The sequence below is a fragment of the Talaromyces proteolyticus genome, assembly GCF_021365285.1.
Source record: "Talaromyces proteolyticus strain PMI_201 chromosome Unknown BGW36scaffold_8, whole genome shotgun sequence".
Classification (NCBI taxonomy): domain Eukaryota; kingdom Fungi; phylum Ascomycota; class Eurotiomycetes; order Eurotiales; family Trichocomaceae; genus Talaromyces; species Talaromyces proteolyticus.
Window position 1 is genome coordinate 1959317 of NW_025764284.1, and position 13564 is coordinate 1972880.

At 44.2% G+C, this 13564-nt stretch overlaps 5 protein-coding genes across 5 annotated transcripts; 3 read left to right on the forward strand and 2 right to left on the reverse strand.

Annotated features, from left to right (window-relative positions):
* Nucleotides 1–24: 24 nt before the first annotated feature.
* On the reverse strand, nucleotides 25–2065 carry BGW36DRAFT_382983 (pyridoxal phosphate-dependent transferase). Its single transcript, XM_046216611.1, has 3 exons — nucleotides 1793–2065; nucleotides 1020–1742; nucleotides 25–958 (listed from the first exon to the last, which is right to left on the reverse strand). The coding sequence occupies exons 1-3, from the start codon at nucleotides 2003–2005 to the stop codon at nucleotides 515–517; spliced, it is 1380 nt and encodes a 459-aa protein (XP_046070728.1). The 5' UTR covers nucleotides 2006–2065; the 3' UTR covers nucleotides 25–514.
* Nucleotides 2066–2419: 354 nt separating this feature from the next.
* BGW36DRAFT_300061 (putative MFS multidrug transporter) lies at nucleotides 2420–4478 on the reverse strand (the record flags this gene model as incomplete). Its single annotated transcript, XM_046211591.1, has 8 exons — nucleotides 2420–2684; nucleotides 2740–2833; nucleotides 2868–3238; nucleotides 3296–3664; nucleotides 3712–3918; nucleotides 3975–4098; nucleotides 4171–4304; nucleotides 4369–4478. The coding sequence occupies 8 exons, from the start codon at nucleotides 4476–4478 to the stop codon at nucleotides 2420–2422; spliced, it is 1674 nt and encodes a 557-aa protein (XP_046070729.1).
* A 578-nt stretch (nucleotides 4479–5056) lies between these two features.
* On the forward strand, nucleotides 5057–5528 carry BGW36DRAFT_429461 (uncharacterized protein; the record flags this gene model as incomplete). The annotated part of the gene is made up of 2 exons (XM_046220695.1): nucleotides 5057–5069; nucleotides 5185–5528. The coding sequence occupies 2 exons, from the start codon at nucleotides 5057–5059 to the stop codon at nucleotides 5526–5528; spliced, it is 357 nt and encodes a 118-aa protein (XP_046070730.1).
* A 3818-nt stretch (nucleotides 5529–9346) lies between these two features.
* Nucleotides 9347–10116, forward strand: BGW36DRAFT_382985 (uncharacterized protein). Its single transcript, XM_046216612.1, has one exon. The coding sequence runs from the start codon at nucleotides 9534–9536 to the stop codon at nucleotides 9693–9695; it is 162 nt and encodes a 53-aa protein (XP_046070731.1). The 5' UTR covers nucleotides 9347–9533; the 3' UTR covers nucleotides 9696–10116.
* A 1085-nt stretch (nucleotides 10117–11201) lies between these two features.
* Nucleotides 11202–13558, forward strand: BGW36DRAFT_204940 (putative amino acid transporter). Its single transcript, XM_046209886.1, has 4 exons — nucleotides 11202–11864; nucleotides 11929–12600; nucleotides 12683–12846; nucleotides 12909–13558. Exons 1-4 carry the CDS (start codon nucleotides 11371–11373, stop codon nucleotides 13385–13387), a joined length of 1809 nt encoding a protein of 602 aa, XP_046070732.1. The 5' UTR covers nucleotides 11202–11370; the 3' UTR covers nucleotides 13388–13558.
* Nucleotides 13559–13564: the final 6 nt, after the last annotated feature.

The window sequence follows — 13564 nt, forward strand, 5'->3', positions numbered from 1 at the left end:
ACTGACCACATCACGAGTAAATTCGTCGATTTTTGTGGCATTAATGAAGTCACTGCCCTCATTGTCGTGTGAAGCCATCTTGTCTAGTTAGATGATATATTCGTGAAATTATATACATAGCAATCATAGAAGATGATAGATAAATGTGTACCGAGAACGGCTACGCGAAGTTACGCTGATCGTAAAACATTTCAGTTCAACGGAATTGTCTAGTTCCTAATGTCGTGCAGCGTTATCACCGGGGTATGAAACAAGGTGGAGCGGCCAACTACCCGGAAAGATAATTTCCCCGCAGGGGGATTTCAACTTTACCCCACCATTCACTGTGTATTAGTATATAGTTCGTGCTCATCAAGCAGTTTTGGGAAGTGTTTTACCTCTTGCGATTCTTGACGGGCTGAAATTTGCATAGCCTAACGCTGAAGTACCTAGTACTCTACGGCAGAATACCTGTAGATCGTCCTCACTATCCTTAATAAGACACTGGAAAATAACGGCATGGTCGAAGTAGCCTTCATAGCAAACTCGCCCTAAGTCTCTCCAGCCCCTTACGGAGTACATCCTGTGGCATCGCAAAGGTGATCTTAATTAACCCCTGTCCTTTCTGCAGTAAAGGAGCAAACTCAGCCCCCCAACCAACAATCACACCTTTTTGCTTCGCCTTGACAATGATATCCTGTATATTTTCGCTTTCTTTGAGCATCACCACAGCGTTGGTCCAAAATCCAACGCTAGTGTGCAATAGCTGGATTCTGTCGGTGAGTTCGGGAACAGAGAGAATTTCACGGCACGTTTGAAAGGACTGGGCGAGTTGAGACCGCGTTGAAGAGAGGAGATCGAGTGTTGAGGGTGACGTGAGGATACTACGTGTGAAATGTGCGGCTAATGAAGAGACTTGCCACACACTTGCGAAAGAGACGCCTGCGCGGACTAGCGGATGATAGGAGAGAACGCAGCCCTGTTTATATTGTGAGAAGACGCTCTCATCTGAAAAAGGAGAAGAAAGGAAAGGGACTCACCGCTCGGACACCACAGGCTCCGAAATCCTTAGTCACACTCCACAGGACATGCACGAGAGTCGGCTCAATGATACTCTTCACCCCAACACTTTCATCGTGCCGATCCGGACGCTTCAAAAGTGACAAAGCCGACACGAATTGGTCAGCCTCCAAGTCGAAAACGGTATTGGCAAAAACCTCATCGGAGATATAGTGCAGATTGTGATCTTGACAGAAGTCCATTATCTGTCTAACGACATCCTCGGGCCAGCAGTTCATCATGGGATTGTTTGGATTTGAGGTGAGCACGGCTTTGATTCGTTTGGGGTCTGGGGCAGAGTTGTATGCAGCTTCCAAGGCAGGGATAATGGCAGATGAGAGGCTTTCTGTTGTCCATGACAATGAGGGCGAAGGTTTGATGAAAGCAGGAATGACGTTGACTTCGGCATGGACTCGGGCGTACGGGCCATACCCCCCTGTATCAATATGAATATGGATTGGCCGTAAAAAAGGAAGAGAAAGAAAGAGAAGGAACTTACACCACCATGGCGCGGGACACAGGACAGCATCCCCCGCATCACATAATGTGAAGATCAGGGCATCAATCGCATTTCCCGACCCAGCCGTGGGCACGATATTATCCATTGTTACCGGAATGGTGGGATGAAAATAAGTCGTGAAATACTGGGCCAGTGCCTCTTTCATCGGCACATCACCAATGAAACCTACAGGATTGGAAAATGTCTGTCAGTCATGTGTTAACAGAACCCATACACCGTTTTAAGTGGACATACATCTGTAGTGATGCTGTTGTTCATAGCCTCTTTGCATATTTCGACCATTTCCAACTTCATGAGGCTACTCTCACCATCAGCAAGGTTGATTTCCTCCGGGCTGATCTTTCCTCGAGCAGCGAGGGCGTCGGCGATAGGGTTTAAGATCTTGACAGTGGTTGCCATACGCGTGGACAGTGCGCCGGGAGGCGTATTTTCAGTTGGGTTGGCCATGGTAGGTTTTGTCCAGATAGAAGCAGGTGGTATTTGAAAGCTGTAGATAATGGAAAAGAAAAATCGACAAAAAGTTGTCTTCAACCACGAGGAATACCGCCCAATATGAAGGATTAAATGACCCCACTCAGTATACTCTCCGTATACTATCCGAATCTCCACAGAGGGGAAACAAAGTCCCCAGCACTACGTCATAATTCAACAAAAGCTCGGCAATACATGAACCAAAATATCTCATTTTCTATGAGTAGCGGTTTTCTAGGACTGAATCACTTGAAATGTCCAAAACATGAACAATAGTACACTGAAATACCACCATATAATTTATATGTATATATATATATATTGACCACCTAGCCCACTAGTTCAATATTGATAATGCGATTTCCGTATAGAGCCAAATTGTTGCTTGAATTAAAGAGATCTAGATTCAGTATCCAGGGCTCCCCGAGATCGCCTTTGTATCAAAAGTAAAGAACAAATCAATGCCATTCCCGAAAAGGCTGCCATAACAATGGTCTGTCTCTGAAATCCCTCCGCGAAAACAAGACGAGTGAGACGTTGCTGACCTGGGGAGAGGGATTCAATGGCAGAAAACGACTTGGTGATATTTTGAACTTCCTGGAGACCGATAATGTGTTCTAGTCTGTTCGATACATCGCTGTTCAAAACGGTAGAGCTGAAACCAGTTAATAGAATTTTCATTACATATCAAGGCGTTTTGAATAGCATACCTAATGGCAAGGCCAAGTGTACCGCCAAGTACACGGACCTGTGTCAATGCACCTAGCGTTACCGCTGGTTTTCCAATATCGTTAGTAACATCAACTCAAAATAGAATCAAACTAAAGAATCAACTAACGTAGGTCGTTCTGGGCAGTCACAATCTGTGCAAGAGTTAGAGTAGTAGTCAGCGTGAAGCCAAACCCAGTTCCAATAATTGCCTCAAATATAAGCTGTTGGTAAGGCAAACTTAAGGAATTTGTCGGTAGTGAGCATGCCATACCCATTCCAAGGCTCTGAACTATTACCCCTGCCAATATTAGGTAGGTTGGTGGAACCTTGCATTTCGATGTCAAAAAACTAGAAAATGCTGTTGCTAGAGGAGAACTCAACAGTAAAGGCAGCAGTGTGATTCCCGCACGTTCTGGGCTGTATCCGTATACGGCTTGGGCTCGTTGTGGTATATTGACCACGACAGATGTAAAAGAAAACCCTATAAAGAAGGAAGTTCTGCACCACGATGCTTCAGAGTTAGAAATTAATCTATGGTAAGTACGAGTTACTTACAAGAACATGGCTGCCATATCACGCCTCCAAAGAATCCGAGGTGGAAAGACAGGTTCCTCTCTCGCTGGTAGCTTGTTCTGCAGCCATCGCTCCCACAGAATGAATATAACGAAGAAAGTTGACCCCAATATTAATGTGACTATAACTATTCCACTGTTCCAAGGGTACTGAGTTCCCGCAGTTTCAAAAGAGAAAACTACAAGAACGGAGGCAGCAAGTAGAAGGAACACGCCAAGAAGATCAATACGTTGTAGATTAGCCGCAGATATCTTTTTGGGGGGGCTTGAGTCGAAGGAATCATTGTCGTCATTTGATATTGATGGTAAAAAGAATATGATTATAGCGAGAGCGAGGAAGCCTGCCGGGGCACTTGGTAAGGTTAGTATGAGGAAACCTACTAAAATATAGAAACATACTTGAGTTCGAAGATCCATTTCCAATTCCCACTTTTGCTTAATACACCTCCCATGAGGGGACCAGCAACGCTAGCCAATGCGAAAACGCTTGACACGAGAGCCATGTATTTACTTATTTGCTGAGGTGGTACCAGCCTCGGCGTAATCGCGAGGGTCATGGAGTATATGCCCGAGGCTCCAAATCCCTGAAAGACACGAAATATGACACTACCAGTCGATTTAATCAATTCAATGTCAAGGAGTAGGTTCAGTAACTCACATACAGTTCTTGAATTGTTGTTGATATACCGCAAAGTATTGAGAAAAGTATAAAACTGCCGACACCCATAATGAACATAGTTTTTTGTCCAAATATGTCTCCAAGTTTAGCATAAATCGTAAGGAATCCTTAGAAATTGAAAATTAATTCACTGTATAAACTGATATAATAGGCGGTCGTTCAATCTTCCAAGAGCTTACCCGTATAAGTTATTAAATATGCAGTAACTACCCAGTCTCGTTTATCAAAACCATTCAGGGCATTGGTAATTGACACTAGAGAAGTGCTGACAATAGTAGTTTCTAATGTAGAAAGAAAAAGAGCCATCCAGAGTCTGAAAAAGATCATTTCTTCCATTATATGTAAGTCACAACGCTATGGAACTGGTTTTTACTTACCCGAATGTTAAAATGTGCATTTTCCATCCGCGAATAGGTTGTTTTAGACCTCCATTAAAAGCTCTGTTCGCTTGTTCTTTGCTTGTATCCGCTAGATCGTGTGTCTCCATTGTTTTGTTGTTTATCATTGTCTTAATAGTCTTTTTCCTGATTACACTTTTGAAGTAATCGAATAATGTGCTAGTTCCAAAACAAAGTTCAACGAATCAATGAACGATGAGAAGTATTGCACAATTTTTGATTATCGAAAAGAAAGATAATGCCTGAAAAATGAAAATCAATAAAAGAGAAATATACCATATACAACCCCCTTTCCCATGCTATTCCGCATTCGGCAATTCATGCGGTCACGTGCACTAATTCGGATGTACTATGAATGATTTTATGTTAATTACAATTAACTAAAAAAAATTATTATATTCATTTTGATATTGAATAGAGCCTTAATAATATGTTATAAGTAAATAATTCGTTATTATTATCATTTTCTTTTGTTATAAAGACGGTCTCAGCGCGGACCCGAATGCGCACGGGTTATTTTCTATCGCTCATCCAATCAGGTGCTCCAAACTAATTGGCACTGTTTGAACTGAGATTCTTTAACTCTTAGGTCCGCCAACTCACTCCATATGCTGAACCTCCCAAAGTCTACAAACGCTGGGAAAGAGTCGACGAATCTATCTTCACAATGCCGCAAAAAGGTACAACGAGGATAGAGGATCCGCCTGCCATCGATGCCACAAGCAGAAGGTGAAGTGCTCTAGAGGTATTGCGCATACCGGGACTGCATGACTGCTTCTGACACGACAACAATAGAGAGACCATGCCGGAATTGTGCGCTCGCAAATAAGGCATACACATACGCCGTTCGTGACCGAAAGGTGACCGTTCTGGAAAGCTACCTCAGTGATCTTGAGGGCGTTTTGCTCCGCCTAAGGATGACAAGGACGCCTGGCTTGGGCGCTGCTAATACTTCCGAGCAAGGGCCGGGTCTGGAGATAGCTGTCGACCAGTTTGACCCTATCATGGAGGACACTACTGCAGAGGTCTTTGTATCAAAGCCGAAGCAGATTCCGATTTCGAATTGTTCTGCGATGCTCGGGGCACAATTGGAGAGTAACGATTCGCAACCGGAGTCAATACGCCCCCCCCAAATATGAATATTTCTTACTGAAATTTGACACATTGCGTACGTCACGTGTTTATTTCCTTTGAATGGGGTTACTGATACTTTGAACAGATACGAAATGTACCTTCAAGTTGCCGCCCTACCCTTCATTGCTTAACCAATTCGCAATATACCTCGCTCATGGTTGGCATTGGTTCCGTCTATGAACGTTTCGTCAACAGCTAGACAATACCTATATGCGGCTTAATGTACTAGAATCGAAAGATCGCACTTGGCTATGGAAGTTACTAGTGGTCCTCGCGCTTAGCGAATCGGTCAACGCAGGTCGACAGCCTGAAACCAGTTTGGATCTTAACGATCATGCGCACAGTCATTTGGGCACAATAGGAACCCATCGTCAATTTCTGCTCCAGGAACAGAATTTCTCGAGCAAGCCCTTGGATTACTGAATATTCCTCACGAAAATGCTTCAATTGATCACATCGACTGTCTCAACATGCTAGTCGGTATATCGCAGAAACAGAGGGCGAGATTCCACATGGGTTGCAAACCACTGACCACTGTAAAGACACACTTCTTGAATCAGCTGAATAGGCAAAGGACTGCATACATGTATGCGGGGGCAAATGCAAGAATGTGCAATATGTTACAATTCTACCAAGTCTCTGCATCTCGAGATTGCTCGCCTGTAGAGCGAGAACACCGGAAGCGCGTTTGGTGGTCAACATATTAGACAGGATGACGAGCACACAAAGGGGCCTTTTACCCACCATGCAAGCTGACCAAACCGATCTCGACTATCCTACCCAAGTGGGCCTGCTGTTGGACGGTGTAGACGAGTTTGCCGACCCTGACGACCTACGGCTCGTATCCAGCTTACCGTTATTCAGGCCAATGTGTCGGAGAATGTTGGCCAGTTTGGAGGTGATGACATACGTGATATTGAGACCATCCGTCGACCAATGTTGCGAAAGCTGGATGCGTGGATGGCGGGTCTGCTGGCTCATACGGCTTTAGAGACGGAGGATAACATGCTCGAGCCGACAAAGTCACTACCTTGCATGCGATCTCTGGCCAATTTATTTTTACAATTCAATCAGGCATGTCACCGTATCACTCGATGGTTATGACTGGTCTAGCTTGCTGATGGTTATAACAGTGTTTGATCCTCTTACCGAGTCCGGTACTTCTCAAGTAGATAGCGTACATATACTCGAACAAAGAATCAAGTGCATCCCAAAAAGATTTGGAGGGATTCAATAACATTTGTCTTAAATCAGCACGATCCACTCTGCGAATATTGATTTAATTAGGGTCCTATGGCCTCCTAGATATGTTATTTTCTCTCTCTAGGTCTAGTGGGCGCTGCTTGCTTTCATAAACACCGCTAACATAGTTTCATCAGTCCGACTGGACCTCATGGAAAACATTCGGCTCTCTACTAGCCTGATGCTGCTCTCCCTAGTTATGTCGATCAATTCTCGGCGTCCTGGCAGCTTCGATCAAAATCCGGATGATATTCATATATACGTAGCCGGCAAGGATGTGCTTCGCTATATAATGCAATGTGGCAGTCTAGTTGCGAAAGGACATTTGAATAATTACTAGTAATGCTTGATTGGCTATATCCACTACTTCCAATTAGTGAAAACACCGCGCTGCATTAGAACTGATTGGAGATATTGTCTAAGGCCAAGCCCAAGCCATTTCCAGCCCCAGGTAGTACTTAGACGGTAAAACTTACTCTGTTTACCCGGTAGCTACTGTATCGAGATACGGACAAAGGGAATTGGTTCGAATGCCTTATTTTTAGCTCTAACCCGGCGCTAGATGTTCCTACTATCAGATTCAGACTAATAATATTTTTATTTAACTGGGGTGGCGCAATAGCATCCATAATTCCGTGTGGCCCTGACAAGCCTCATACTTCGATGCTTCCTTTCTAATTCCCAATTACTCACTCACCCATACATACACTCTTTCTATCAATATCTCTCTCTACATATCGATTATTACCACGATTATGGGTTGATTCGATAATAATTCCCGATAATAACACTAGCCTTATTACTAAATGAGCTATTGATGATATCCTGTAACATGCTGGGACCTCCCTCTTGCCCTATCAATCAAAGATACCAAAATAATTCCCCGTTCCGTCAAATTTAACGATTTTTGGACATGATATACTAATTATATTATACCACGGTGTAGCTTAGGTAATATGCTTAGACATAGTTCATTGACAAGGAGCTAAAACTGTTTCGTCAGTGGGAAATGGATACTATTGGTAGTTTGAAGTGAGTCTTCAAGCCTAGTTTTTATGCGGATGGTATCCAATCTGTTAATGTTATACCGTTTGTTTTCGGTATGCATCAATCAAAGGTTTATTTATATTGCAAGTAATTCCAGTTGATATTCAGCGCAGCCAGGTAGTGTGAGAGAGATGGATTAACGCATTTATAATGGGGCTGGTGATATATGGACTTCGAATTGATGCCACGCTCATCAGTTGGCGTTGTTTGTAAAATTAGGGTTATCCTCGCCGCGAATCGTGCTTTGAAATCTAGTTGAGGTGTTGGACATCCGTGATATCTTCGAAGCGTTGGTATTCCGGGTAATTCTCAACCGACGCAGCAAAGATTCTCGGTTTGTATTTAGTGTTCATCATTAGCCGGCAATGTAGTTCGATGTATTCTTGTTGATGTTCTAGAACGCATGCTCTTGGAATCGTATGTAACTGGTTTTAAATACAATTACATGATATCGGAGCGTAGGCTTCTTATAGAAAACATTTCCTAGTCCTCCAACCGCCTTTATTGTCTTGATAATTGACGTTTTACAGGTCGTCGGATAATTTATCGCCACCTGACCATTGTGTTAGACACATATTTAGGTAGGTCTCAAAAGCTCCGCATGATCTTTATAACGAAGTGAATATGACTCTAAATACATGTAACCCCAGATTGTTAAAACCACAGTTCCATACAAAACTCCAAACATATTAAAAATCAACCACTATGGGACATATCTGTACCAGAATAGCTGCAAGTTCTAATCCCTTTCAAAGGCTCTGCCAAAAAAAATCTATTCTTTATTGAAGTTGGTGTTAAATAGGCAAGCGAAAAGTTCGTTTTAAATGTTTATGCTCCATGTTTATCTTTAATATGAAGAAATATATTCTTTTTGTTCTTTCAAACGATATAGTTCCGATTGAAGTAATAAGTTACTTTTTGTGGTCTGTAAACAGGCTTACCACATAGCATCCTGCTATACTATTTATCAAAGTCCTATGTCTTTACAGTTCATGGATTAAAAATCGCAGTATAATACGAGCAGATGCGGGAAACAGAAACTGCTCGGACACTGTCGTACAACCATTGCAGTGTGGAAACTGTCGAGCAACGTTGAGCAACGTTGTGCAACGGTTGCAAGCAGTGATCTAACTTGTTTACCTATGCGCACATGTATTCTCCCTATACATCCTCACATGCCCTTTTATATATAGATATAACTAGGTGCGCATTTACCCCCTACTCTACTTGACACGCTCAGACAGGTGAGACAGGAAGGCAGCGAGACAGCAAGGCACGTTAGCACGCGTATTTGTAATTTTTCAAATTTAAAAATGTTGACAAAATTGCAATATTTTCAAATCAGGACACTTTAGTGACTTGAGCAATATGTCATTGGTAGAAATGTTATTAATTTAGTAGTCGTTGGGCATGTGAACAACGGTTACCGAGGCCCGTGTTGTCCCATATTGTAGCCATAGCTGCTCGTACTTTATATACCAATTTTAAAATACCTCAAGATTTAAATCATGTGTCACAGAATAATTTATATTGTGAGGAAATATAATAGTATACTGTCGAGGATTATCCGTTGCCGCGAGTAATACAATCTGATGTGATAAATTAAAAAACAAAGCTGACCCTTAACAGTTATTTGCTTATCACATATATTCTGGCAGGATGAAGTAGGTATGTATAATTCAGAATTTAAATGATGCTGGTTCCACCGATCACGTATAGATATGGCTTCCTTGTTTCTAATCTCCCCAGATGCATGTTCAAGGCTCCCTCTTCGTTTCTGGGATAAATTTTTATTCCCACATATTGTCAACAGCCATCGTGTTTCGGTCCTGAGAGTATTTTCAAAGCTCGCGTTGGTGTATTCAAGTGCGTATAGGATTTGATCTTCAGTGAGCAGAGAGCGTCTAATACATATAGTTCCCAGTCGCGATAGTATAGCCTAATATTTCAAGGTAGTCGCTACAAGTGGTGTCCGCTATATTCACAACTGACAGTGGCTGCAAATGACTTGCTGCCGTCTTGCACAAGTATTTATATATTGAAAGGTAGGCCTTTACATTCTCTCTTTGATCTTGTTTTTCTGTCACTATTTACGAATACATCTCCCAATTGATAATTTGATATCCATGGGTTAGCTGCTTCAACACCAATATAGGACACTGTCCCGACGCTATCCGCATAGCCGAGCACAGGAACTGGCAGATTGCACGATAGTGGGCCGCGAAACGTGTTATTGGCGTATAGGCTGCTTATTATTGGTTCGGAGAAGCCCTAATGGTTTCTTTAATTTCTTTGACTCGGGAAGGTTACAAGGGTTGCAATGCCTTAGCTAAGCTTCGCTCTATAGAAAGGAGGCGTTGCAGTCTCGCGCTGTTTTCGCTATCGGAACCCGCCGATTGGGCAAGTCAACGATAGCCGTGCGCAGCCGGCTTAGCCTCTATGAACTTAAAAGTCTTGTCCGACATAAGCTCTCTATGTGGGTCGGATTGGCCTCGGATTGGCCTCGGGACTGGCTGAGTGGGCGACGCTATTTGCCTCGCGGTCGAATCATCGCAGTCATACGCGTGCTCTTGAGACACAGGGGATGGCTGCTTATGGGTCTAGTAGAGGCTAGCCTAGCTAGATCAGGAAGCTGATCGGTGCTGGCCGGGGCTATCAAATTGGAGGCGTTGCAATTGAGGAGACTGAGCAGCTAATGGTTTACGAGTCCTCTGGGTCTTCGACCCGTATAAATATATGTCTCACTGGGGCCGCCAATCAGCGTCTCATAAATACACGAGGTTAAGCTTCTTCTAGAAGGTGGTTTTGGAACCCCAGCTGAGGGCTTTCGCCTTGCTAGCGACTTGTTTTTCCGAAATTCTTGGGCGGACTGCTAGAAGAGCGTGCAACGAGGAGGATGAGGAGTAATGTGTGGGAGTACGACTTTCGCGACAATTTCATCACAAATGATTCATCAGAACTAATTCTACCCCGAGGAGGTGGTCAGCCCAGACTCATAGAAGCTGCGATGGAAAAACGTGTGCCACGAGGAATGTGGATATCGCTTTCAGTATCTCCCCTCCCCAGCCGCGAACATGTGACGCGCTGTAACACGCTCCACCTTATGATTCTGATCCACGAACGGCGTCGTGCTGCCACACACGGACGTTACATCGGTACCCTCTCACAGTAGTAACTATTGATGAAGAAATGAATCCCAACGCTGGGACGGCGAATAATAACCGTAGCGCCACGCGCAAGTACCAACAATTTCAATCGACAATCAATCAAATGAAGCATCGCAGTGATAACAGCATCGGCGCTAGTCATGACACCGTGCTCTAACCAGAATCGTCATGCAGCTAATATAATCCCTCCCTCCCCATAAGGGATGATTTGTTTTCACGTACTTATTTATCAACCGTGCCGTCCTCCCGTGCCCTTTCCTCGCTACTTGCGCGCGACATTGCTTTGTTTTCTCCGCGTACTGCATGTACAAGCTAGTTTCGTTTCGCCAGGCCAGGTCAAGGACTTTGTGTTGATCAATTCTCTCAACTGGTGAATATCGAAATATCGATCATGGCACAACCCAGCAGTCTGATGCAGGGCGAATCTGGCGATCCTCGGTTGCATACTGAGGAGCGCCAGATTGTCGAGAAATTGGAACATGAGAGAGAAAAAGAATTTCTTGCTCAGGGCCAAAACCTGGATGGGCTCATCCGTCCTCAGCAACGTTTGATCCACGACCCAGACGTTTCTTTCGCCGAGTACTACCATTACGCTCAGCAGACTCGCGCAGAAGAAGATACCCAGCCGCCTGCTGGGAAGACAGGATTAATAGGCCTTCTCTTCCCCTCCAAATCTGGGCCTGGCGCTGGCCATGGCTCTGAGGATGTAAGCAAAGTGCATGTCACTGGCGACTTGGTACAACGGGCAGTAGTGTCCGACGATGAGTGGGCTCAGGCCTCGCGAGCATTGCGGACAGCCACTCAAGGAACCGCCTTTTACCTGATTACAACCGATATTTTGGGGCCTTTTGCCCTTCCATATGCCATTGCAACTGTCGGATGGGGGTATGTCTCCTTCCCTGCCCATTAGTATTGTTAAATCCGTTTCTGCAACTGACGAGTGATCCAGACCCGGTGTTGCGCTCTATACTGTTTTCGCTGCCTTGGCTGGCTACTCGGGTTATCTTCTGTGGGACATCTTCTTGGGCTTGGATTCCTACCAGTTTCCCGTACGAAGCTTTGGCGATCTTGGATTTCGTCTGTACGGTAAATACATGCGTTTCGGATTTAGTATCCTGCAGGGCATTCAACTTTTACTCAATGTCGGTCTGATCACCATGAGCAATGGCGGTGCATTGTCGCAAGCTAGCAAGGAGAAACTCTGCTACATCGTCTGTTGTCTTGTCTGGGCTTTAGTCGGCTACTTTTCTGGCCAAGTTCGAACCTTGCAGAAATTCGGGTGGCTTGCCAATGCCGCTGTTTGGATCAACATCCTGTGTATGCTCGTCTCAATGATTGGTGCCGGCAAATATGGACCTAATTATGGCTCCGTCGACAGTTCTGCTGGTATTAGCATTGACCCAGCTTTGGTTACCCCTGTAAATGGTACCTATCCACCAATGCAGTCTTCGGGTGGAATCCCCGCGTCACCGACTGGTTTCGTTGGTGCTGTTGGTGGTGTGATGAATGCCGTTTTCTCATATGGTGGTTCTATGGTCTTTCCTGAGTTTATGGCTGAAATGAGAAAGCCGAAGGACTTCCTCTGGGCCATGTGGGCTTCTCAGGCCTTTATCTATTTCGTGTATGTGACCCTTATTTACTACTTTATACTCGTAGTGACATCCGCCTTGATCTCCACGCCGCTAACTTTCTGTTCTATACAGCTACATGTTCTACGGCCTTTTCATGTATGGATATCAAGGACAGTATGTTGCTAATCCCTCTTATCTTGGTATTGCCTCATACGGAATTTCCACCGCTGGAAATGTCTTGGCTATGCTCAGCGCAGCTATTGCCGCTGCCCTCTATGGTAACATTGGCTTGAAAGGTTAGAAAGACTGCAGTAAAAGGTTGCTAGTATTCTGCTCACAAAACTGACGGTGCTACTAGTTTTGTACAACAACGTCTTCGTTGAAATATTTAACCTCCCACCGTTGACGAAAACAAGCGGCAAGATCCTTTGGATCGGTTTTATCCCAATATATTGGTCAATTGCCTTCGTCATCGGAGCTGCAATTCCCAACTTCTCGGCTCTCACCGTCGTTGTCGCAGCCTTTTGTATCCTACAGTTCACCTACACCTTCCCTCCATTGTTGCATATTGCTTACAAGGTTAAACGGGCAGCCATTGCCGATAGAGGGTCCTTCGATCCTGCTACGAGTGCTAGTGCCGACAAGTTAAGCTTCAATGATTATCTACGATACTTCTTCTCCAACCGCTGGTATTTGAACGTGATTCATGTATTTTATGTCTTGGGGGCCTTGGCGTGTGCGGGATTGGGTGCCTACTCAGCCATTGAAAGTTACAAATCGAGTTTCGCCTCTGGTGTCACCACCTCCTTTACTTGCAAATCCCCATTCGGGTCCTGATTTTGTCGTCGTGTACTGAGGAGCCATGAATATATATCAAGCAACTTATTGGCTTTGGGTGTACCTGTGCGAAACAGCCTGTATATCATCACAGTGAAAGGAGCGTGGAACAAGTGCAATAGTAATATTTTAGTTTGAATTCGAAATTTTAATAACCATATTTCATACATCAAAGTT

Excerpts from the sequence above, each read along its gene's own strand:
- BGW36DRAFT_382983 (XM_046216611.1), bottom strand. The coding sequence starts at position 2,005 with ATGGCCAACCCAACTGAAAATACGCCTCCCGGCGCACTGTCCACGCGT. Across the intron at positions 1,743-1,792 it reads ACAACAGCATCACTACAGAT|ACATTTTCCAATCCTGTAGG; the intron begins GTATGTCCACTT and ends CATGACTGACAG. Across the intron at positions 959-1,019 it reads GAGCCTGTGGTGTCCGAGCG|GGCTGCGTTCTCTCCTATCA; the intron begins GTGAGTCCCTTT and ends CAATATAAACAG.
- BGW36DRAFT_382985 (XM_046216612.1), top strand. The coding sequence starts at position 9,534 with ATGGCTTCCTTGTTTCTAATCTCCCCAGATGCATGTTCAAGGCTCCCT.
- BGW36DRAFT_204940 (XM_046209886.1), top strand. The coding sequence starts at position 11,371 with ATGGCACAACCCAGCAGTCTGATGCAGGGCGAATCTGGCGATCCTCGG. Across the intron at positions 12,601-12,682 it reads CAGGCCTTTATCTATTTCGT|CTACATGTTCTACGGCCTTT; the intron begins GTATGTGACCCT and ends TGTTCTATACAG. Across the intron at positions 12,847-12,908 it reads TGGTAACATTGGCTTGAAAG|TTTTGTACAACAACGTCTTC; the intron begins GTTAGAAAGACT and ends CGGTGCTACTAG.